The sequence below is a fragment of the Mesoplodon densirostris genome, chromosome 19 (assembly GCF_025265405.1).
Source record: "Mesoplodon densirostris isolate mMesDen1 chromosome 19, mMesDen1 primary haplotype, whole genome shotgun sequence".
Classification (NCBI taxonomy): Eukaryota; Metazoa; Chordata; class Mammalia; order Artiodactyla; family Ziphiidae; genus Mesoplodon; species Mesoplodon densirostris.
This window is the reverse complement of record NC_082679.1, coordinates 53,470,872-53,496,378: the sequence shown is the minus strand read 5'-3', so window position 1 is coordinate 53,496,378 and position 25,507 is coordinate 53,470,872. Positions and strand designations below refer to the sequence as shown.

The 25,507-nt window shown below is 43.5% G+C and overlaps 1 protein-coding gene across 4 annotated transcripts in view; it reads left to right on the top strand.

Annotated features, from left to right (window-relative positions):
• Positions 1–25,507, top strand: part of WDR59 (WD repeat domain 59) — a 107,935-nt gene that overhangs the window by 25,404 nt on the left and 57,024 nt on the right. For 3 of the 4 annotated variants that reach the window (XM_060084564.1, XM_060084562.1, XM_060084565.1), the window contains exons 7-14: positions 3,597–3,685; positions 7,383–7,499; positions 12,025–12,102; positions 14,257–14,413; positions 19,198–19,277; positions 20,298–20,430; positions 20,564–20,733; positions 24,708–24,872. In XM_060084564.1, the coding sequence (XP_059940547.1) occupies positions 3,597–3,685; positions 7,383–7,499; positions 12,025–12,102; positions 14,257–14,413; positions 19,198–19,277; positions 20,298–20,430; positions 20,564–20,733; positions 24,708–24,872 (989 nt within the window). The remainder of the gene's footprint in view (positions 1–3,596; positions 3,686–7,382; positions 7,500–12,024; positions 12,103–14,256; positions 14,414–19,197; positions 19,278–20,297; positions 20,431–20,563; positions 20,734–24,707; positions 24,873–25,507) is intronic. The other variant, XM_060084563.1, reaches the window with a different exon arrangement.

Genomic DNA, 25,507 nt, shown 5'->3' with positions numbered 1-25,507 from the left:
GAGTCAGGACTGTAGAATGTGGTCAGGAACTTATTTCAGAATTCAGGGGCAGGAGCCACATTGGTTTGTTTTTAAACTTTTTCTTGTGGAAACTTGCAAAAGTGTATAAAACTAGAAGAGGATGAATCGCCTTGTGTTCGTCATCCAGCTTGAGCATTGTCGGCGACCAGACAATCTTCTTTCCTCTTTCACCCACTAGCGCACCCACCCCTACCCCTATCCCCTTTGGGATTATCTTGAAGCAAATCCCAGGTGTCATATCATTTCATCAACAAATATTTCAGTAAGTATTTTTAATAAGAGAAGAATCCTTTTTAAAAAAACGTAACCACAATACCATTAGCATACCTAAAAATATTAACAGTAGTTCTTTAATGTCGTCAAATATTTAAGCAATATTCAGATTTCCCCAGTAGTCTCAGTAGTTGTTTTGTTTTTTTGTTCTCTTTTTACAAATTATTTGAATCAGAATCCAAATAAAGTCAGTATTTATAAGTGGTTGATATATTTCTCATCTCTTTCAGCTGGTAGGTTTCTCCTCCCTTCCCTCTTTTGCTTTGTTTTTCCTTCCCTGCAAGTTTCTTTACTGAAGAAACTGCCGTTCCCGCACAGTCCAGATTATACTGATTGTGTCCCCGTGGTATCATTTATGGGCATACGGGGCCTACTGAAACTTTGAAATTACTTTCTGAGCTACCTGTTTTCATCACTCTGTTGGAATTTGACTACTTTTGCAATTCTGCATTGGGGCTGTTACAGAGTACTCCCACCACTTCCTAAGAGTTGAACTTGGGCATAGAACTGGTATACCTTGCCCACCATGATGAAGCCCAATCATCAGTATTCTATTTTGGCATCCTTGGTCAAAACAGATCATATTATCTGTCTCTTAAATCCTGCTTTTTTGTATCTTCCTGCGTCATTTGAATTCACATTTGGTGTTTGCTCCAAAATGATCACGTGATTCTTCTTTTTATCCCCCTGCACCCCGACACCTCATCATTTGAAGTCATTAAACATCATGACTGTATTAAGCGGTTGGTTGGTTCTGTGAGGTTAGGGACCACGTCTGCCTTGTTCAGGGCTGCAGACCAGGGTCCGCCTAAGCACCTGTCCTGTGGAGATGCTCTGGGAGTGTTTGTTCCATGGATGTGGAACCCAGGCACCTGTGTCTCCTGTGCTGAGTGCTTAACAGTTGCGCTGGTGCCTCCCTCACAACCTGTGCACACACACTTGTAGGCACTTATGATCTGAGGCATAGAATGGCCCACAGACGTGGTTGCAGAGGACACTGAGCTGAAAGAAAGTACTAATGGTCTGTGAATGCCTGTCATCCATCCCTGACTTTGTTATTTCTACTTGCAGGTTTCTAAGTTAGATGGCTTATAGAGGACCTCTAAAAAGAAAGATAATTCTAATTGCTTTCTCTTGGGAGTCTTTCTGAAAAAACAGAGGTGGGAGACTTCTTTCTTTTTTGCACCTCAGTGAGGTCTCAGTGGTGGCAGAGCTCTCGTTCCCTGAGAGGTGCAGCCCGGGTGCTGCGGCTCCCCAGAGCCTGTGGTCCTCATCGCTCTGTGAGCACATTGTTTATACCTTGGGGTAGGGAGGCAGTAAGCATGTCCGTGTGTGCTCCAGAGCGTCCTCTGTGTCTGAGAACTCTTACGGTCTGGGAGGTCTCCGTTTGACCCTGGTGTCACAGTCCTAGTAAAGCACGTTGAATTAGGGGGTTCCCAGAATTTTTGGGGAGGCTTCGTGTTCTGATGGACCACCTACTGGGAAAGGCATATTTTCTTGGAACTCGTTTTTCTTTTCTTTTTCCTTTTCTTCCGGTTTTATTGAGATATAATTGACATACGGCACTGTATAAGTTTGTGTACAGCATAATGATTTGACTTACATACATGATGAAATGATGACCACAGTAAATTGAGTGAACATCCATCATCGCATTTAGACACAACATTAAAGACGTAGAGAAAAATTTTTTTCCTGTGTTGTTGAATTCTTTGGTAACTCTCACGTGGAGATTGAGCAGTCTTTTTTTTTTTTTTTTTTTTTTTAATTTATTTTTGGCTGCATTGGGTCTTTGTTGCTGCGCGCAGGCTTTCTCTAGTTGCAGTGAGCGGGGGCTACTCTTCGTTGCTGTGTGCAGGCTTCTCATTGCGGTGGCTTCCAGGCATGCGGGCTTCAGTAGTTGTGGCTCGCGGGCTCTAGAGTGCAGGCTCAGTAGTTGTGGCACACGGGCCCAGTTGTTCCGTGGCACGTGGGATCTTCCCGGACTGGGCCTTGAACCCGTGTCCCCTGCATTGGCAGGTGGATTCTTAACCACTGCGCCACCAGGGAAGTCACTGGAGCAGTCTTTTCTTACGCAGTTTCTTCTCTAGCTGATATCATTTCTCGCAAAGAAACTGGGTCTCCTAAGTAACACACTGCCGTCCTCCAACTTCAGGGGTCTCCATCATTCGTTCTTAGGTGACTTAAGGTGCCCTGTGTCTCAAGGGAAAAAAAACACAACAAGCAAACAAATAAGCAAACAAATACCCTCACCAAAATCAAACAAGGATAAAGTCTGGGCCTTACTCTATTTCCTGTTAGGCTCTAAGTCCTTGTTTTCCGTCTCATACTCTGCAGATTCTTGGGTCAGGTTGCTCTCCAAAGTCCTGGATCCACTGCGGTGTCCCCAAGGAATAAACGCCCACCCAAAGGGAGAGGGTGTCAAAGCAGAAATGTCATGTGTTGTCTGAGCAAAGAACAAGAAGAGGTGGCAGGAGAGTCATCATGTGATTCTGGTTTAACATAATCAACGTGATTATTTTAAGAGTCAGCTGGAAGTGCTGCTATGTCCCAATTTTCCACCTATCTCAGCCCCTTCTGGCATCTTCCAGGATGCCTCCTCTCTTAAGTAGCTCTCCTGTCCTCATTGTTGTTACCTCTGTGTTCTGGCAGAGGACTGAGTTCACACGGTGCCAGGAGTGTTGCCTTTCCCTGTCTCCACGCAGGGCCCCGTGTAACCGCTCGCTGATGGGGAGGTGAGAGTGGGGGTGGGTGCACATAACTTTCTGAGGGCAGAATTGGGTCACACTGGGGCTCATTCTTCAGCTGAGCCTCATCTGGAGGCTGTGTTTTTCCAAGACTCTCCCTCCCCCAGAAACGAAACCAAAAAAACCAGTGTGGGAAGGAGCAGGCTTTGAGCTGAGGCTCTTCTGATTGCGAGCGCGAGCTTAGTGTCGGAGAGGATGAAGGGCCAGGTTGTGTGATGTGTCAGTTACCAGCCAACAGAGCCGGGCTGAGCCGCTGCTCTGTAAGAAACTGTATTTCCCTGCTGATTCTGCTCAGAGGTAACCTGAAGTTTTTTTTTTTCTCCTTAGTGAGATTATTTCCTCAATTAGGTGACTCTGATCCTGTTCCCATGTGTTAATTCATTTATTCTTTGGCTTCATTTTCTCCTTAATGGTGGAGCTGATGCAGTCATAGAAGCTTGAAGAGTTCTGTTCTTACTCATCCGGAACTCATTATCCAGCTCCCCTGGATAAGCTCCGCTCTGGTACTGAAGGCGTTGAGAGCAACAGCTTTCCTCCCCTGATTTTTCTTTGCAGCGGGTGCCTCACAGGTCAAATGGAATAAAAAAAACGCTAATTGCCTTGCCACCAGTCATGACGGGGATGTACGGATATGGGACAAGCGGGTAAGTAATCTTTTTCCCCTCTGAGAGGATATGAAGAGGATGTTGTGAATAGCAGGACTTGTCTTGAGAGACCAGGGTACCCTGTGCAGCATGGTTAATTGCCATGTTAAGATCCTAGTACCAGATGACATTTGCTTCCCGATCAAACTGGTGTTGATGGAAGATAAGGGAGTGAGACATTATGATCAGTGGTTAAGAAAATGAACTTGGGGAATTCCCTGGTGGTCCAGCAGTTAGGACTCTGAGCTTGCACTGCAGGGGACACAGGTTCAATCCCTGGTCAGGGAACTAAGATCCCGCAAGCTGCGTGCTGTGGCCAAAAAAAAAAAAGAATATGAACTTGGCCTGACCTAAGCTAGTGTCCCATTTTGCTGCCTCCTGATTATGATATCAGGTGAGCCACAAACTTTTCCAAGCCTCAGTTTCCTTTTCTTCAGAATAAAGATGATAATAGTGTGTGTGTCCCTGAGGGGGTCAAGCCTGGGGGACCAGACACTATTCTAGAATGGTCAGCTGGCTTCTTATTCCTGCCCCGGATTGCAAAGTGAAAACTCATTGTTCTAGGACATATACCATCTAGAATTAAATCACTGAGGCAGGATACTTGGTATGCTCAAATCTTCCCTTGGAAGTCTAGCTGTGCCGTCAGCCTCAAATGAGCCTGCAGAGCGTACGTTCTCCCTGCATTAGCCCATGGACCTGAGAGGCATGAAGGAGTTGCAGGGTTCTGGGCTGCTACTGTAATGGCAAGTCTGGAAGTTTGACATGTTGGCATCAGTGAGAACAGTGATGCAGGGAAAGGGCCTCTTCCATAACTAACTGCCAGACGATTGGGTAAGAATGCAGAGAGTAGTCGACTTCTGTAAGATCTGGGGTGTAAATTCTGCTTCCTGCTCTGTGAAATCTGCCTTTGTGGGGAGGACCTACTGTTAGTTTTCCTGGAACTTGTTCAGGAACTGTCCCAGCTGGGATGCTGACTGTAAAGTCTCAGCCTTGCTTCCGGCTGCCCTGCTCCCTTCCCCTTCCAGCAGGGAATAAAGTCATACAGGTGGAGAGGAGAGGGAAGTGAAGCAGAGACTGGGAGGCTGCTGGATTGGGTGCCAAGACCTGCTGGGAAAGCGGTGTGCCGGCCGAAGCCCTCGCTTTAGGTGGCTCTTAGGTGACAAGGTGATTTCATAAGGAAAGGATGGATGGTGCACCTTCTATATGTTAGTTTTATCTCTGTCCCTTTAGTCCAGTCTGGTAATAGTCATTCTTCATCCCTCTTTATTTCTTCAATGGGCAATTGGTTTTATTCATATTTGTCACTGGTATAGCATTTAAATATAGTAAATGGTTTAACTAAAATGTTTGGTTAGTTTGTAGTACTTGTGTATTTGCTTTAGACTGTTTGCAGAGCCATAGGCAAAACAAACATTGGGTATTTAGCCATGAACTCGGTCAGGACCTGTTTTCCAAAACAGTAGCTGTGTTCCTTATCTTGTAGAAATATACTGCTGAACTGTTTCTTTCTAGCCTTCTGATTGGTTTACTCATAACCCTGACTTCCCTTAGCGAGCCTTTTATCTATTTTGTTTAAAGAGCTTTAACTTTTTCTTGGCTATTAATACTTAGGACTTCTGTTCGTATGGATTGTAAAACTTGTTGGTTGTAATTTCACTTCTCTGGCACTTTCTAGTATCAAAGCGGGACTATTGGCAGCAAGCATCACAGGCTTAAAAAAGTGCAGTATCAGTGGTAATGTTGGATTTTCACTCAAATTCATGAATGACTAGTAATACTAATATTTCTAAGTGTTTATTATGCACAGGCATTGTTCTAAGAACTTTATGTGTATTGATTCATTTCTCTTTATAACTAACCTTTAAAGTAGGTAATATTATTACCCCATTCTACAGCTGAGTAAACTGAGGCACAGTTTGTTGCCAGGATTTAAATTCAGGGAGGCTGGTTCTGGAGATTGCACTCTTAACCTCATAGACCAGTGCTGATTACAGAAAGTAATACATGCTCTTTGTTGAAAATATAAAAGAGAAAATAAAAATCATTCATAGTCCTGCCCCAGAGACAAATGCTAATATTTTGGTGTTTTCCTTTCTTACGCTTTTTTTTAAAACATGGTTTATCATATCATATGCATAGTTATGCATACTTTTTTCATTTAACATTACAACAAATGCACTTCCCCTGTGTTATAAGCTCTTTCTAAGTATAACTTTTAGTGGCTACATCATATTGTATCAGATAGCTGTACAATAATTGGTTCTAACATTTAATTATTCCCCACTTATTATTCATGTTGTTTCTGGTTTTCTAGGTGTTCCAAATAACACCAAGATGAACATCTTTGGTACCTAAAGCTTTTTGTGAATTTAGGATATTCCCTTAAGAAAGGAAGAATTTTAAGTCTGTTGATAAAAATTGTCCAGTTTTTTTCCCAAACAGGTTATACTATTTTATATGTACACCACCAGTGACAAATGCAGCCTCACTGCATTGAATATCATTTACAAGTATCTTCTAACTTGATTGCTAAAAACCATCTTTTAATGTTTTAATGTGTGAATATATTTCTGAGGTTTCCTTCTGAATTTGTTTTATATATGCTTATTAATCATATATTGTTTTCTTTTGTGATGTGTGTTCATTCTCTTTTTGAGGTCTTAGGGCTTGATCTTTTTAAGCTTGGTGGTTTTCTGATATAGAGAACAAACTAGTGGTTACCAGTGGGAGAGGGAAGGGGGGAGGGGCACTCTAGGGGTAGGGGATTATGCGGGACAAACTATTATGTACAAAATAAGCAACAATGTTGTGTTACATTGTACAACACGGGAAATAAAGCCAATATTTTATAATAACTATAAATGGAGTATAACCTTTAAAAATTGTGAATCACTATATTGTACACCTGTAACATATAATAGTGTACATCAACTATACTTCAATTAGAAAAAAAAAAGATTAGTGGTTTTACCCCCAGGATTGGGGTTGGGTCTGTGTAGATGTCAGAGCCCCTCTTTGTGGGTGATTGTGAGGAAGGGGAGCAGGAATTGCAGACCACGTACCAAAGGAGAAAAGCATCCACTACCTTGTGTCCTTCATTAAGGCCGTACCTGGAGCCAGAGCGGAAGTAGATTAGGCTCACAGGCCCGTATTCAGAGCATGCGTGAAGGAGAGCTGGAGAAGTCTTCTGTCGTTTGTTTTCAACAAAACAAAGCGGAGGGCTTCCCTGGTGGCGCAGTGGTTGAGAATCCGCCTGCCGATGCAGGGGACACGGGTTCGTGCCCCGGTCCGGGAAGATCCCACATGCCGCGGAGTGGCTGGGCCCGTGAGCCATGGCTGCTGAGCCTGCGCGTCCGGAGCCTGTGCTCCGCAACGGGAGAGGCCACAACAGTGAGAGGCCCACGTACCGTAAAAAAACCCAACAAAGCAGAGTTTCTTAAGAATAGAGATGGTCTCTGGGAGATTTTTGTTGTTGTTTTGGCTGCGCAGTGCGGCATGCAGGATCTTAGTGTCCCGACCAGGGATCAAACCTGTGCCCCCCTCCAGTGGAAGCGTGGAGCCCTAACCACTGGACCGCCAGGGAATTCCTCTGGGAGTATTTTTGTATTCCCACTCGGCACCCAGCAGACTGTTATATGGTGGACACTCTGAGTTCCTTCTGAAGTGACAACTCTCGTTGCTGATCCTGTTGCAGAAACCCAGCACAGCAGTGGAGTATCTCGCAGCCCACCTCTCCAAAATCCACGGCCTGGACTGGCACCCAGACAGCGAGCACATTCTTGCTACCTCCAGTCAAGACAACTCTGTCAAGGTGAGCGGCACCCTCAGGGCAGTTGGGGGAGCGTGTTTGGGAGGCATCAGGGGTGTGTCAGCACTTTCTTCAGAAGGAAATTTGCAGTACGTTAGCATGGCACGTGTTTCAGGGGTGCATGTGCTTTTTGGGGAGCTGGGCAAGGACACCTGGTTTTGGGGTCCAGCGGGAGTGATGTGGTAGCACGTATCTGATACGGCTCCTGGCATTTGTTCAGAGGCTTTTCTTCTTTCCCTTTGTGAAAGGAAGTCGGAGACAAAAACATCTAGAAAGGAAAAGAAGTTGACTTGGCAAGAAGTTGTCAGGAAGCCCCATTTCAGGACTGGCTCATCAAAATAAAAACACAACAGATAAACAAATAAAGGAGAAAAGCCCACATGGTCATTAAAGTTACCAAGTTTACCATTAGTCTGGGGTGGAAAAAGAGCAATTTTCTCACGTGATTATCACATCTGCACAAGTTAGGACGCCTTCGATCATCAGCATTTCACAAGTAGAGATGGAGTTGTTTTATTAGAGATTCTCTGACTTACAGGAGACGCTCAAGGATTTATGTATGTTGGTGACCCTATTATTTTTGGTTTCTCTCAGTGTTTCTTGTTTGTTTATCCTCTCTGACTGTGGGATGTGATATGCACCCTTGTTCAAAAGGATGCAGGGCACAGAGTTAGCCGTGCCCCACAGTTCCTGCATATGATCAGGTCTCTGCCTGGAAGGACAGAGATTTGACCACAGAAATTTGCTTAGCAACTTTAGGATTCAGCTTCAGCAATTTAATGCTTTGTTTTATTTACACGGGCATGTACGTCTTTTTGGTATGGTTAGCAAAGCTAGAATCGTACACTCAGGCTTAAAATCTAACTTCTCTCTGGAGGTTTGTAAATCCCCTAGGGTTGTAATTTATTCTTATGCGCCAACAGTGGTTTTTCTGTTTGTTTGTTTGTTTTGGATTTAAGTGTTTGTCCCCATACCCCATAAGCTTGTTTCCCAACTTCAGGAACCAGAAATCATCCGATTCACCTCCTTCTCTTTCTTTGAGGTCCCCAAGTTTGTCAATATTCACTGACAACTTTACTACCCTTGAGACTCGGATTCCATAGGTAATAAAGCAGATAACAGGCCAGTTTCCACATGTGAAACACAGTCCTTATTCCTTACTAGTGGGCTTAGCTTATGAATTAAATGAGATTTTTGGCATGGTATTTGATTTATTCCACTATATCCTGGTAGGAAGACAGTTTTTATTGAACATATACAAATAACATAATTGTAAAAAGTGAAGCAATTTAGAGGCACTTATAATAGTCAACCATTGTTTTTAGTAATTGGTTGATAAGGCTCAATGCATGCCATTTTTCCTATATAATCATTTTCTTTAGTTTATCTGATAATTTATTAGCTTATAATTTATAACAATAATGTTTATTCTATTTGTCTTTTGTGAATTCTAAGGGGTCTGCTGGAACAAGATACCGTTGAATGAGTTTCACTTCACTTTGTAGATTGTAAACTGTAAAACTGTTGAATTGAGGGTTAGAGCTAGATCAAGAAGAAAGAAAAGGATTTTTCTTCTATGGCCATTAAAAATAGAACATGAACTATAATGAAATTAGTTCATGTCAGTTTGGATAACCAATTGTTTTTTTCCTTATCTTGGGGTAAGCAGGCTATTTTACAAAATTGCCATCTTCCAGACTGAGTCCTGGAAATCCAGACCCAGCCTCTTTGTCCATTCTGACATGTTCATGGTATAAGGGGAGCCATATTGAGAAACCTGTACCCAGAGGCTGTTCCCTGTGATGTCAGCAGTCAGGAACCTGGTTCTTGACCGAGGCTCTTCTGACATTTCTTGAGAAAAATTTCTTTTTGATCCCTAGCTTGGAGCAGAGGCCTTTTGCAATGGTAAGAGGAAAGCAGAAGTTACCTATGGATAGGAGGCAGCATGGCTCTGGTTAACTTATTATAATAACCAACTTTATCACATTGAAACAGACCGAAGTCCTCCATTCAGCTATAACATAATCATTTCATGAGACCCCATCAATGATGGCCTTGAGAATAAGAGCTTTTTATGAACAGTAAGGACTTTTTCCAGGGTCCTCTATTTATCCCATAAATTATCTGACATAACTGTCACCAATTGATGAGCATATTTAAATCTAGAAGCAAAATCTTTTTTTTAAAGGATTAATTTTATTAGTAGTTATGCCGGTCTTTGTAAATGAACGTGAATATACTTTTGTCCAACCTGAAAAGTAAACTATTGCTGAAGTGCATTCAGAGTAATAATATTTGGCTTGTATATAATCAACCCAGGGAGGTTGAACTTCTCTTTTATTTGCTAGTTTTTCGCATAGGGTGGACCTGGTAACAGGAAAGCATTTACAAAGTGTTGGGCTAATTGAAAATATGGAGAATGCCAAGCATACCTAATTATTTCTAGTTTTCCTTCTTTTATAAGTTGAGGGAGCAAGTCATAGTTTACCCCGTGGCCGTCTGGGAAACCCAAAAGCAGTTTAGATGGAAATGACATCTTAACAATTTTATTACGTTGAATATGGGACTTGAATTCGGCAAAAAAGAATTGTCAGAAGAAACAAGAATTGCCTCATGCTATACCTATATAGTTCCACCCTCCCCAGCCCCTAACTTCTGGCAACCACTGATCTGTTTTCCATCACCGTAGTTTTGTCTTTATGAGAATGTCATTTAAATGGAATCATGCAGAATGTAACTTTTTGAGGTTGGTTTCTTTCACTCAGCATAATGCCTTTAAGATTCCCCCAAGTCATTTTAAGAATCAGTAGTTCATAAACTTTTTATTGCTGAGTAGTAATCCACTATATGGATATACTACAATTTATTATCTCTTGACCTGTGGAAGGACATTTGGGCTGTTTCCAGTTTTTGGTCATTGTGAATAGAGCTGCTGTAAACATTCGTGTATTGATTTTTTTCTGTGAACAGAACTTTTCAGTTTTCTAGGACCAACATATAAGAATGGGATTGCTGGGTCACACGGTGGGTGTGTGTTTAACTTTTTAAGAAACTGCCAAACTGTTCTCTGGAGTGGCTCCTCTCACCTTTTTGTTTTTGTTGTTGTTTTTTTTTGTCCGTGCTGTGTGACATGCGGGATCTTAGTTCCCCAACCAAGGAATGAACCCGTGCCCCCTCCAGTGGACCACCAGGGGAGCCCCTCCTGTCACCTGTTTTTTGTTTTTGTGGTACGCGGGCCTCTCACTGTTGTGGCCTCTCCCGTTGTGGAGCACAGGCTCCAGACGCACAAGCTCAGTGGCCATGGCTCACGGGCCCAGCCGCTCTGCGGCATGTGGGATCTTCCCGGACCGGGGCACGAACCCGTGTCCCCTGCATCGGCAGGCGGTCTCTCAACCACTGCCCCCCCAGGGAAGCCCCTGTCCCCTGTTTTCGACAATAGTCCCGTAACACCTGATAGTGCAGAGCTTCAGCCTTGGCCCTCCTGCCTCTGGTGCTCTGCCATTTCCTGCTTTCATGGCAAATGCTTGAGCTCTAAGTGTGTTTGTTTTTCTGTTGAAAGCATAGACGTCTCTAAGGCTCAGTTTTTGTCTGGCTCACCTGTGTGTTCCCTGCAGCTTCCGTGTTGGAGTGGGTGGAAGAGTGGACGTGAGTGGTTGGGCCCCAGATAGTCGCACAGTCACCTTTTTGCTGCGTGGCCTTGACAAGTTACATCGTTTAGTAATTCAGCTTCCACCCTTGAAAAAGAGATTCATAACACCCACTGTATGATTGTTGTAAGCATTAGATGGGATGAAACTCTTAAAGCTCTAAACATCTGTCTGAAATGCGGTCCGCGGTCAGTACATTTTTAACTACTAGCAATAGCGGTAGTTAATTTAGTAGTTAAATTACTCTGTGTGGTGTGAAGTGATACAGGATGAAAAGTTGTCACTTCTACCTTTCAACTATGAAGGTGGTTTAATAGGCAGGCTGGCAGTGATCTCCCTCAAGGAGTGATCCTCATGTGTTCACAGAAGTCTTTGTTTCTCCTATAATGTTTCTAAGTGTGAAAGGGGCGTTTCCTGTGTGTCTGTCACAGGAGCATGGCCATGGGGGCTGACTCAAATGCACTTAGAGGACAGAAAGCATGGAGTTTGAAGGCTATGCTTATTTCTTTTCTGTTTTTTTAAAAAATATATATTTATTTATTTGGCTGCATTGGGTCTTAGTTGTGGCACGCAGGATCTTTGTTGAGTCATGGGGGATCTTTCATTGTGGTGCACAGGCTTCTGTCTAGTTGTGGCATGTGGGCTCAGTAGTTGTGGTGCGTGGGCTGTCTAGTTGTGGCACAAGGGCTTAGTTGCCCTGCAGCATGTGAGATCTTAGTTCTCCGACCAGGGATTGAACCCGCATCCCCTGCATTGGAAGGAGGATTCTTAACCACTGGACCACCAGGGAAGTCCCGGCTATGCTTATTTTGATAGTTGAGTTTTTTTTGTTTTTTTTAATGGCATTTATTTCACAAATTATCCTGCTTTCTTTCTTCCAGTTCTGGGATTACCGCCAGCCTCGGAAATACCTCAATATTCTCCCTTGCCAGGTGCCTGTCTGGAAGGCCAGATACACTGTGAGTGAGATGCCCTACCTCTTGCTCGGAAACATTATCTAAGTGTTTTGGACAGAAGGGGCCAGGGACATTTCCTCTTATTTTTTTGTGAGGCAGTATTCTCCTTCTGTCTTGGTTTAGAAGTGGGACAAAGGTGGTAATGACGGCAAAAAGCTGTTATCTATTTAAAAATTTGCCCTTGGATCGTTGGGTGAGAGTCTATACTAGAAGCGCTAGACTAGCTGGGCTGGGGAGCTGGGCAGTGTGAAGGTGGTCAGTAAGGGAGGGGAAGAGGGTAAGCTGGAGGGTTGAGAGGCTGGAGGTCAGTGGATCGTGGTGGAAAGAACCCTGGCTTTAGATTCAGAAGACCTTGGTTTAGGGCTTGGCAATGCCATTTAATTTTTTTCTCCAGCTTTACTGAGATATAATTGACATATAACATGGCATAAGTTCAAGGTATACAACATGTTGATATGTTACACTTACATATTGCTGTATAGTTACCACTGTAGCATTTGTTAACACTTCCATCGTCACATAATTACCATCTCTTTTCTGCAGTGAGAACACTTAAGATCTCCTCTCTTTTAACTCTCAAGTATATCATATGGTGCTATTAACCATAATCACACGCTGTACATTAGATCTCCAGAGCTTATTCATCTTATAACCAGAAGTTTGTACCCTTTGACCAGCATCTCCCTGTTTCTCCCACCCCCAACCCCTGGTAACCACCGTTCTACTCTGTTTCTATGAGTTCAGCTTTTTAGATTCCATGTATAAATGATATCATACAGTATTTATCTTTGTCTGACTTATTTCACTTACCATAATGCCCTCAAGGTCCATCCATATTGTGACAAATGGCAGGGTTTCCTTGTTTCTTGTTGCTGAATAATATTCCATTGTATATGTACCACATCTTCTTTATTCATTCATCCATTAACGGACATGTAGGTTGTTTCTGTATCTTGGCTATTGTGAATAATGCTGTAATGAGCCATTTAATACTTGTGTGGCCTTGCGCAAGCCACCTGTGTTTTTTGAGTAATAGTTTCCTCCTGTGTCAAACATGAATAATAGTGTTTAAAATGCCTTGCTCTTTTTTAAAATTGTGATAAAATTCCTTATTTTTAAGTGTCCAATTTGGTGGCATTTAGTACCTGTACAATACGTTTTCCCTTTGGAAAAAAAACATGTATGAAAATGCTGTATAAACCACAAAATGCTACAAGTATAGTGGATAGGCTGTTACCGACCTTCCAACTTTGTTGCCAGATTGATCATTGATCAGAGATAATATATTTCCTTCAGTGTCAACTTGAAAGGGAGCACAGGGATGAATGAAGGTATCTTTATGCATTAGGCTGCCACCTGCTGCGTCATGGAGTGAAGAAGAGAATTGGGGTATTACTTGGCCTTCGCATCTGGGAGCACTGGGGAGGAAGTCAGGCTTTGCTCTTGTGAATTGAAATACTTCTCTGGATTAATATGTTTGCTTTAAAAAACAAACAGGAAAGCTCAGGAGTGCTGCCGAGAGGGCAGGAGAAAATAAATGTGCTCTTAGGTGGCTTTGACTTAATTCCTTAAAGAACAGAGTCTGCCTATCAACCAAATGAGCCCCTTAGCTACCTCGCAGATTGGGTGTTTATAAGTGGAAAGTGTCAGTCCTGAAATTGGAAGGTTTTCCTTTGCAAAGCTGTGGTCTTGGGGGCAGTGGGAAGGTGCTGCTTCACGTGGATGGTGTGCTTCTGGTGCATTTCCACATGGCAGGGTTTGTTTGCTGTCTGGGGTTACCCTCAGTGTGCTTTGCATGCTCATTCTGGGCATGTACTCAATAACTCTCAGAGGGGACTCGAGAGGAGCCGGGGAGTTCCCGTGTGCAGCCCCTAGAGCCATTTTACATTAAAAAACGTTCTTCTCCAAGTATTTGGCTTAGCTTTATTTTTTACTTGCTGTGGTCCATTCCATCAGCAAAGAAAAAAAAAAAAAAGGAAAGCAAATGAAAAGTAGATGTGATGGTCAACTGACAGTATTTGGAAAAATGTTCCCCAGATGGGTTGGGGCCTCCCATCATCTAGTTTATTTTAATTAGGCGAGAATTCCAACGTGGGTAACTCAAGACTCAGCGGATTCTCCCTGAAACAATGCCTGCTTTTCCCTCTTCTGCCACAGCCTTTCAGCAATGGATTGGTGACCGTGATGGTTCCCCAGCTGCGGAGGGAGAACAGCCTGCTCTTGTGGAATGTCTTTGACTTGAACACGCCGGTCCATACCTTCGTAGGCCATGATGATGTGGTGCTGGAATTCCAGTGGAGGAAACAGAAGGAAGGTGGGTGGGAGGGAGACCGCCAACTGATTTCCTCCTGAGCCCTGCTCACCAGCACCTCCCGTCGGGGTGGGCCACGTGATCGGAGGGGAGGATGCAGGAACAGGGCTGGCTTAGGAGCGGGAGTCAGGGAACCTCCCCCTTTAATCATAGGTGGGTGATAGGGTGTGTGGCTGTGCTTCTTCCCCCCAAGTCCATCCTCTTGTGTTCTGTGCAGTCTCTCTCCTGTGTGGAAGGGGTCTGGAGAGGTTGGTAGCCTTGCTGTTGGATCATTTCTAGAGCTGAAAAACTCTGGGGTCATCGCACGCTCAGAAATCCCTGGCACTTGCTCCTTCCCCCCGTTTTTGTTTGTTTGTTTTGTTGTGTTTTGTTTTGGCTGCAACGTGCGGCTTGTGGTATTTTAGTTCCCCCATCAGGGATCAAACCTGGGCCCTTGGCAGTGAGAACGTGGAGTCCTAACCACTGGACTGCCAAGGAATTCTCCCTTCCCCCTCTATTGATGAGGGAGATGCAAGGTCATCGTCAGTACCACCTACCACGTATTCCCAGTTCTCTTCACAAATACACAGTGGTATTTCACCTCCCAACCCGTTGAAGATAGGTTTGGCCATGTGACCTGCTTGGATCTCGAAATATGAACGAAAGTGATGCAGTCTCTTTTGGGTTGAAGTGGTAACAGCCAGTGTGCAATTATTTACCCTCTCTGCTTCTTCCAAGGTACCTGGAGAAACTCCATGTGGCGCTGCTCCCACCAGGGTGGGGGTGAGGTGAAGATGTAGGGAGAGCAGGAGAGCCTTGCATTAAGCCACTGAGATTTGGGGCTGTTTGTTATTGCAGCTTCATCTAGCTAGCCCTCATTCATGCATCATAAGTATAATGGGGGTCAGGAAGCCCTCAGCCTCAGTTTCTCCACCAACTCACCATGCAAACTTAGTTTCAACCTCCCTTGTCTTGAGATCTTATTGCCACACTCTCTAAATGTTTTCCAGACCAGAAGTTTATTTCATGGTCTTTCCATATCACAAAAGGAAAACTGGACAGTGGAGTGGTATGACTTGTCCAGAGTCCAGGAGAGGTCTCTGGTGGACCTGGGATTAGAGCAGTCATCTTATCCCAGCTCGTTTGTGACCTTCACAAGCCTCTTCTAGGATAGTTTTTTTGTTTTTTTAAATTGTAATTAATTTATTTATTTTAAAATATTTATTCATTTATTTGCATTGGGTCTTAGTTGCAGCACGCAGGATGTTTGTTGTGGCATGCAGGATCTTTCACTGTGGCGCGTGGGGTCTTCATTGCAGCACACGGGCTTCTCTCTAGTTGTGACTCAGGGACTCTAGAGTGCACGGGCTTAGTTACCCCGCAGCATGTGGGATCTTAGTTCCCCGACCAGGGATTGAACCCATGTCCCCTGCATTGAAAGGCGAATTCTTAACCACTGGACCACCAGGGAAGTCCCTAGGATTGTTTTTTTTTTTTTTTTTTTTTTGCTGTACGCGGGCCTCTCACTGCTGTGGCCTCTCCCGTTGCGGAGCACAGGCTCCGGACACACAGGCTCCGCGGCCATGGCTCGCGGGCCCAGCCGCTCCGCGGCATGTGGGATCCTCCGGGATCGGGGCACGAACCCGTGTCCCCTGCATTGGCAGGCGGACTCTCAACCACTGCGCCACCAGGGAGGCCCGCTAGGATTGTTTTTGAAAGGAATCTTTTGATCATGCTCTTAATTTTCCCATCTTCATTTCCATAATCTGACTTGCTTCTAGAAACACAAGGCTGCTTGGTCTCTATCCCATCAACTTCCATGCTTGACTTCTTCTTTCAACTCTTTGTCCTGCATTTTGCCATTGAAAAGAGATGATAGAGTTTCCCCATGGTCTGGCAGCGAGAGGTTGGCCTGTAGTTTCGGACTGAAATAAAAAGTTTTTAGCAACCCATTTTCAGTTGTCTGTGTCATCTGTAAGCTGGCAGGGTGAATTGTATAAATTGGGGCTGTCTAGCCAGTAGTGAAATTTTGAGTACAAGTTATAGATTTTTTTAAAAATTCCTTTTTATTGTGAGATATATCATCTACAAAATTGCATAAAACATGTAGAGTTTATAATGTGAAAATCTGTGTGACTACCACCAAGGTCAAGAAAGAAAGAAAGCATTGCTAGAACCCGGAAGCTTCCCGATCACAATCCTTTCCCTTTCCTAGAGGTAAACACTATCCTAATATTTACGATAGTGATTTCTGTTTTTATTTTTACAGTTTACCACCCATTTCTGCATCCCTAAAAATAGTTTAGGTTTGTTTGTTTTTGAACCTTTTATAAATGTAATCATCCTGCATGTATTCCTTTTTTAAAAAAAAATTATTTATTTAGTTGCAGCATGCGGACTCTTAGTTGCAGCATGCATGCGGGATCTAGTTCCCTGACTAGGGATTGAACCTGGGCCCCCTGCATTGGGAGCCCATAGTCTTACCCACTGGACCACCAGGGAAGTCCCCATCCTGCATGTATTCTTATATTTTACTTCTTTCTCAACCTAATGGTGATCCATTTTCTTTTTACTGCCATGTCTTCTTAGTCAGTTTTTATTGGACCACCTCAGGCTTTGATGTTGGTTTTTCACTGTGGTGAAGGAGCTCTCAGAGGTAGGAGAGAATCAGGATGTTGTGGTCCAAGGAAAAGGATGCTTCATGAAGGAATCGGAGGTCATTGGTTTTGGGTTTTGCTGAAGGATCTCCATGCAAAGTAAGAGAGAAGCACTTAATTGTATAAATAGGTATAAATAGGAAGCCATACGATCATTAAGAGACCAGTTCCAAAAGCTGATTGAGGAGGGAAGCCTGATTGTAAGACAGCAGAAGCAGAGGCAGCACGAACTGGTTTTGTGAATGGGGTTGCCTTCAGAGGCAAGGAGAAGACTAAATTCCTTGGAGGAGGCTGCTGCCCTCTCTGTTTGAAGGCAAGGAGAAGAGGCAAGAAAGGGAGTAGGTGTGAAAGCAAAGGCCCTTTGAAAATAGGAGGGAAGAGGGCCGAAGACCCAAGGAGAGGAGTTGGGTTTAGAAAGGAATTAGGCATAACTTTTCTTCAAAGTCAGGGACATGAAAAGAGGCTGGATGTGGAGTCAGAAAATTGTTGCTGGGACTTCCCTGGTGGTCCAGTGGTTAGGACTCCGCGCTTTCACTGCCGCAGGCCCGGGTTCAGTCCCTGGTCGGGAAACTAAGATCCTGCAAGCCATGCAGTGATGCCAAAAAAGAAAAAAGAAAAGAAAATTGTTGTTATGAACATGGGCTAGATGGTGGTTCTCATGACAGGTAGTAGCTCAGAATAGTTGCTGTCTTGATAGTTGTGCACAGGGATGTATTAAAACATGGAGGAATGAAGAACTGGTTGAAGGCAGTGACACAGAGAAGGAACTTTGGCCCTCACTCACTCTGTTCTTTGTTGCCTCGGTTTCCCCATCCATAATATGAGGGAATGGATGAAATTATTTCTAGATTCTTTGCTCCCTAAAGATGGCCATAAAGAAGATTCTAGATACTGCAGAATTACCCTGAAATGTTCTGATCTTTCATAAAGCTCTTTCAGAAAGCACCTTGGACCTTTTTATTGATAGGATAATTTCCCTTTGACCAGACCTATCATGTGAAAATACAATTCAGTCAGTTAAGAACATTAAAGATTGATTATTTCTTTTATAAAGAGATGCATTTCTTTACCAAAAAATTATTTTGAACAGTAAGATGTCACGATGCATTTAAAACAATTCATTTTACAAGCAACCTATTCACCCCCAGCTCCTCTGGAGCACGCAAAAGGAAGAACATTTGTGGAGGTGAAAGTTCAGTGAGACATTAAATCCCAGCATCACTCTTCACTTGCTAATTTGTGAGCTATTATTTCACTTCATTTAAGTTTCTGCTCAGGACTTCCCTGGTGGCACAGTGGTTAAGAATCTGCCTGCCAGTGCACGGGACATGGGTTCGAGTCCTGGTCCGGGAAGATCCCACATGCCATGGAGCAACTAAGCCCGTGCACCACAACTACTGAGCCTGCGCCCTACAGCCCACAAGCCACAACTACTGAGCCCGCGTGCCACAACTACTGAAGCCCGCATGCCTAGAGTCCGTGCTCCACAACAAGAGAAGCCACCACGATTAGAAGACCGTGCTTAGCCACGAAGACCCAACGCAGCCAAAGATAAATAAAGAAATTTATAAAAAAAAGAAATAAGGGCTTCCCTAGTGGCGCAGTGGTTGAGAGTCTGCCTGCCCATACAGGGAACACAGGTTCGTGCCCCGGTCCGGGAAGATCCCACATGCCACGGAGCGGCTGGGCCCATGAGCCATGGCCACTGAGCCTGTGCGTCCAGAGCCTGTGCTCCGCAATGGGAGAGGCCACAACAGCGAGAGGCCCGCGTACTGCAAAACAAAAAAAAGAAAGAAAAATAAGGTTCTGCTCAAAGGTGACTTCCTCAGGGAAGTCCTGTCTAAAAATAATTCCCCTGTCAGTCTCTATCCTCTTATCCCATGTTATTTTTTTCATAACATTGTCACTACCGGACATGTTATTGTATGTTTGTCTGTTTCCACCACTGGAATGTGAGATCTGTAAAGACAGAGATTCTTGTATTCATGTTATAGCCCTAGTGCCTAGAACAGTACCTGGCATATAAGAGATGTTCCATAAATGTTTGTTAAATGGATGAATGGATGAATGAATCTCACCCCGTCGCAACCTGTAAGAAACTTGATGTTGAATCCAGAAAAACCTCCACGATTCTTATATGGTTATCTCTAGGGTCCAAGGACTACCAGCTGGTTACGTGGTCACGGGATCAGACCTTGAGAATGTGGCGGGTGGATTCCCAGATGCAGAGGGTATGTATTCAATGATGCTGTGGAGGAATGTTAACTGGATACACCAGAAACTTAAGATAGAAGATTTGGTAGTTGAAGAAGTTAGAGGGTATGTAATGGACATTTAATACGTACCTGCTGGTTGGCCAAGTGGCTTGTGTATGCTACACTGAGGCTTTGAGGTATTCAAGAGCCCACTTCAGTATTCAGCACTTGAAGGCTACAAAGCCTCTGAATGTCTTTTTTTCCTCTTATCCTGGTCTAAGGTCGTGTGGGTTAGCATACTGAGCAAGTGGCTTGGGGGCTTCATTTCTTTCTCTTATAAATGGGCTAGAAAATCTGCCCTGGCACTAGGCAGTGTTCAGAGTTCTCCACGTTCATCAACACCTGTTAAGTGAAGCCCTTTCCAGTTTTTGCCCCATAAGTTGTATCTGTTCTTGTATGAAGCACAGTGGTCCCTGTGTGAACTGCTTCCGTGGCCCTTGCTTTGCTCTGCCCTGTCACGGGGTTCTGTCTTCTCATCCGGTGGCTAAATTCCTTGAAGGTGGGATCGCTGTCTCACTTGTATTGCATCCCATACAGCACTCTGTACAGAGTGGATTGAAAATGCTGGGTCAGATTTGCTCCACTGCTTAGTACCAAGTCATTCATAAGCAATTTTGGTCAAATATCATCACCTTATTGCCTTTTAAATCTGTTTTCTCCAAAAAGTACCATTTGCTCCAAATGCTTTGAGGTTATGATATTTTTGCTCTTGGGTTGGCTGAATAACTCCATCAAGGCTGAAGTTTAAAAGGTTTTTCTGAGATTTGCATAAACTATGAACAGGATAAAACATTTTCCAGGGTAGACTAATAGAGTCTGTTACCCTGTGTATTTACCAGGGAGAATTGGTAATGGGCAAAACTCATTTTGATTGTATCTGTTTGGGGCTGACATCTCTCTCCTTTGTGATTCCCATTTTTAAGTCAGAACTCAACCAAACACGACAGTCCTTTCCACTGACTTCTCTAGACCTAGATCTCCTCCCCTCTGTTGCAGCTTTGTGCAAATGACATCTTAGATGGTGTTGATGAGTTCATTGAGAGCATTGCTCTTCTGCCGGAACCAGAGAAGACCCTTCACACTCAGGATACGGATCACCAGCACAACTCCAGCCACGGGGAGGAAGAAGGTAATTGGTCACACTGATGTTTTAGGTGCGGTGCCCCTCTCTGCATCTCCGAGTTGTGGCAGATACCCCAGAACTGCTCTCTGAATCCATTTCAGAAATCTTTTCCAACAAGTTACCCTCTCTCTCCTGCTAGTCTTAAAGGAAGACCCCCCAAGCAGTGTCCTGGAAGAGAAGAAATCAGAGCAGCTGGGCCTGCCTCAGACTCTGCAGCAGGAGTTCTCCCTGATCAACGTGCAGATCCGCAATGTGAACGTGGAGGTGCTCGGGCTTAGCGAACTGTCTCTCGCTTGCGGTTGGCGGTTGGTGGGTGAGGGGACTGTTTCAGCCATGATTTAGGCTAGCAATATCGCTTTGCTGCTCTCACAGGGAAGTCTTCTGTGCTTGCTTTTTTTGTTTTCTAGGTTATCTAAGGACATAGATATTTTACAAATGCAGATTATTTTCCCTTACGCTATTATTTTCTCATAAGATGAACCAAGGGATAAACTGATGCTCAAATAAAATCTCCTTAGATGCTCTGACACCTCATTTTACTCTATGTGAAGATGCTCAGCTCCTGGAAAGTTTACTGTTTTGGTGGGGGTTACTGGCAAAGTTAATGGCAGGGCTGAGTTTGGAAGCCAGCCTCCTGACTCTCCAAGGCTCGTAGTACTTTGCTGTACAATCTTGCCTTGTAAGCTGGTCATTTCCTCAGAGATTTAGATGCATGTTAAGAAGGTGACCAAGCCTCTTTGTTCATTTAACACACGGAGAGATTTACTCTTTTCCTTTTGGGCAGGTATTGAAATTCTGTGCTTCAGGGAATTGAGTCTTTCTGTGAAGGAGTTTTAAAACTTGATTAGTTTTTCTTTTGCCCAGATTCAATTAACAGTAGGCCTGGATCTGTGCACTTACATAATTGTCTCATTTGGCCTTTAAAACAGCTCTGCAATAAGTGGTTTTATCCCCACTCTACAGATGAGGAAACAGAGACACTACAAAATGAAATAACTTGTCCAGGGTCAACAGCTATTTGAATCCGAGTCTCCAGATTTCCCATACGTGTGGCTCTTTTTGCCATCCTCCAGCTGCTGTCTCTAGTTGGCAGCACAAGAAATCAAAAACGATAAAGGATTCCTTGATTAATTGCTTATCTAGATCAGCTCAGTTTATATTCCCTTTGTCCCAGTTGAGAATAGTTTGGATATAAGTGATCTAGTCTAAGAAGGAGATCTTGATTCCTTTCCCAGGACTGCTTTTTAAAAATCACTGAGTGGGGGGGCTTCCCTGGTGGCGCAGTGGTTGAGAGTCCGCCTGCCGATGCAGGGGACACGGGTTCATGCCCTGGTCCGGGAGGATCCCGCATGCCGCGGAGCGGCTGGGCCCGTGAGCCATGGCCACTGAGCCTGCGCGTCCGGAGACTGTGCTCCGCAACGGGAGAGACCACAACAGTGAGAGGCCCGCGTACCGCAAAAAAAAAAAAGAAAAAAAAAATTACTGAGAGGGACTTCCCTGGTGATCCAGTGGTTAAGACTCTGCACTTCCACTCTAGGGGGCGCGGGTTCGATCCCTGGTTGGAGAACTAAGATCCCATATGCTGCGTGGCATGGCCAAATAAAAAAGTAAAATAAAAATTACTGAGCTATAATTCACATACCACAAAATTCACCCTTTTAAAGTTTACAGGGACTTCCCTGGTGGTCCAGTGGTTGAGACTTCGCCTTCCAATGCAGGGGGTATGGGTTCAATCCTTGGTTGGGGAGCTAAGATCCCACATGCCTTGAGGCCAAAAAACCAAAACATAAAACAGAAGCAGTATTGTAACAAATTCAATAAAGACTTTAAAAATGGTCCACATAAAAAAAAAATCTTAAAAAAAATAAAGTGTACAATTTAGTGGTTCTTAGTACATTCACAAAGCCATGCAGCCATCACCAGTGCTACTTCCAGAGCGTTTGCATCATCTCCAAAGAAACCCTACATCCCCTAGCAGCCTCTCCCCATTTCCTCTCTCCCCAGCCCCTGGCAGCCCCCATCTCCTTTAGAGAGGAGGATTTTCCCAGGAGTACTTTTTTTTTTTGACATCTTTATTGGAGTATAACTGCTTTACATTGTTGTGTTAGTTGCTGCTGTATAACAAAGTGAATCAGCTATATGTATACATATATCCCCATATCCCCTCCCTCTTGTGTCTCCCTCCCACCCTCCCTATCCCAACCCGCTAGGTGGTCACAAAGCACCGAGCTGATCTCCCTGTGCCATGTGGCTGCTTCCCACTAGCTAGCTATTTTACATTTGGTAGTGTATATATTTCATTGCCACTCTCTCACTTAGTCCCAGCTTACCCTTCCCCCTCCCTGTGTCCTCAAGTCCATTCTCTATGTCTGTGTCTTTATTCCTGTCCTGCCACTAGGTTCTTCATAACCATTTTTTTTTTAGATTCTATATATATGTGTTAGCATACAGTAGCTAACACATGTTAGCATACATTTCTCTTTCTGACTTACTTCACTCTGTATGACAGACTCTAGGTCCATCTACCTCACTACAAATAACTCAGTTTCGTTTCTTTTTATGGCTCAGTAATATTCCATTGTGTATATGTTCCACATCTTCTTTATCCATTCATCTGTTGAAGGACACTAAGTTGCTTCCATGTCCTGGCTCTTGTAAACAGTGCTGCAGTGAACATTGTGGTACATGTCACTTTTTGAATTATGGTTTTCTCAAAGTACATGCCCAGTAGTGAGATTGCTGGGTCATATGGTAGTTCTATTTTAGATTTTTGAGGAACCTCCATACTGTTCTCCGTAGTGGCTGTATCAATTTACATTCCCACCAACAGTGCAGGAGGTTACCCTTTTCTCCACACCCTCTCCAGCATTTATTGTTTGTAGATTTTTTGATGATGGCCATTCTGACTGGTGTGAGATGATATCTCATTATAGTTTGGATTTGCATTTCTCTAATGATTAGTGTTGTTGAGCATCCTTTCACATGTTTGTTGGCAGTCTGTATATCTTCTTTGGAGAAATGTCTATTTAGGTCTTCTGCCCAGTTTTGGATTGGGTTGTTCGTTTTTTTGATATTGAGCTGCATGAGTTGTGTCTATATTTCGGAGGTTAATCCTTTGTCAGTTGCTTCGTTTGCAAATATTTTCTCCCATTCTGAGGTTTGTCTTTTCGTCCTGTTATTGATTTCCTTTGCTGTGCAAAAGCTTTTAAGTTTCATTAGGTCCTATTTGTTTATTTTTGTTTTTATTTCCATTTCTCTAGGAGGTAGGTCAAAAAGGATCTTGCTGTGATTTATGTCATAGAGTGTTCTGCCTATGTTTTCTTCTAAGAGTTTTATAGTGTCTGGCCTTATATTTAGGTCTTTAATCCATTTTGAGTTTATTTTTGTATATGGTGTTAGGGAGTGTTCTAATTTCATTCTTTTACATGTAGCTGTCCAGTTTTCCCAGCACCATTTATTGAAGAGGCTGTCTTTTCTCCACTGTATATTCTTGCCTCCTTTATCAAAGATAAGGTAACCATATGTGTGTGGGTTTATCTTTGGGCTTTCTATCCTGTTCCATTGATCTATATTTCTGTTTTTGTGCCAGTACCATATTGTCTTGATTACTGTAGCTTTGTAGTATAGTCTGAAGTCAGGGAGCCTGATTCCTCCAGCTCCGTTTTTCTTTCTCAAGATTGCTTTGGCTATTCGGGGTCTTTTGTGTTTCCATACATATTGTGCAATTTTTTGTTCTAGTTCTGTGAAAAATGCCATTGGTAGTTTGATAGGGATTGCATTGAATCTGTAGATGGCTTTGGGCAGTATAGTCATTTTCACAATGTTGATTCTTCCAGTCCAAGAACATGGTATATCTCTCCATCTGTTTGTATCATCTTTAATTTCTTTCATCAGTGTCTTATAGTTTTCTGCATACAGGTCTTTTTTCTCCTTAGGTCGGTTTATTCCTAGGTCCCAGGAGTACTTTTAACTTGAGTCAGGTTTTTAACATCTTCCTGCTTTATTTTCCCATCTCAAAATAAATATAACAAGTTTCAGCCTATCTCACAGCTTTGGGATGAAGCTTTTTTAAGTAAAAACACTTTGAATTTATTAAATCGGTGCTAAAATTAAAAATCCGTTTTGAAAATGAGTTGTCCACATCTTCCAAATCCATCTTTGGAGACTCTCTCTCACTCCGTTACCAGGAACCTAGAGCATTCAGTTACCTTATTTAAACCTGTTTGCATCTGAAGACCCTTTGCAGTTCCTCTCCAAAGCAGCTATTGATTTGTCCCCTGCAGATGGACGCAGCAGACAGGAGCTGCACAGTGTCTGTGCACTGCAGCAACCACCGCGTCAAGATGCTGGTGAAGTTCCCTGCGCAGTACCCGAACCACGCGGCCCCTTCCTTCCAGTTCATTAACCCCACCACCATCACATCCACTATGAAAGCGAAGCTGCTCAAGGTGGGCATCTGTGTTCACAAGTCAGAAGTGGAGAGCACTGCTCGTGTGCATCAGTGTCTGAGTCGAGCAGTGAAGTTGAGTGAAAAAACCAGTCGATAAGATTTGGACATCATGTGTCCTTCCACCTAGCAGGGTTAACAACTGTATTCTTTTTGTGTAGAAAACATTGAGCGCTGGTTCTTAATCTCTTTGGGTCATGGACCGCCCCCTTCTAAAGTCTAATGAAAACCACACACCCTTCCACAGAAAAATTTGCACAGATATTGTGTATAACTTCAGAAATATTGCATATAAACCATAGGCAATTATGTAATTGCATATAATCTGCTCACAGATCTCATTAAAGCTATGCATTAATCCCAGGTTAATACAATCCAATCTCATTTATTTGGAAACTATAGGCAAAATGTATTCTGAAGCTAAAAGATACTTTCTAATCAGAAAAAAAGTATGTAAGGTCATTAAAAAAAATCTGTTCCATAAAAGGAGATGTTGTTACTTAGAGTGAGGCTGGCTGGCTGGACAGGTGAGGTGTGTGATAGGACAGCGGTGCCTGAATGGAGGGGTACAGCCTGGCATCTCGTCTTTACCCTTACAGGTTCAGAAACTTGATTTGTCAGTTCATGCAGAGCTCA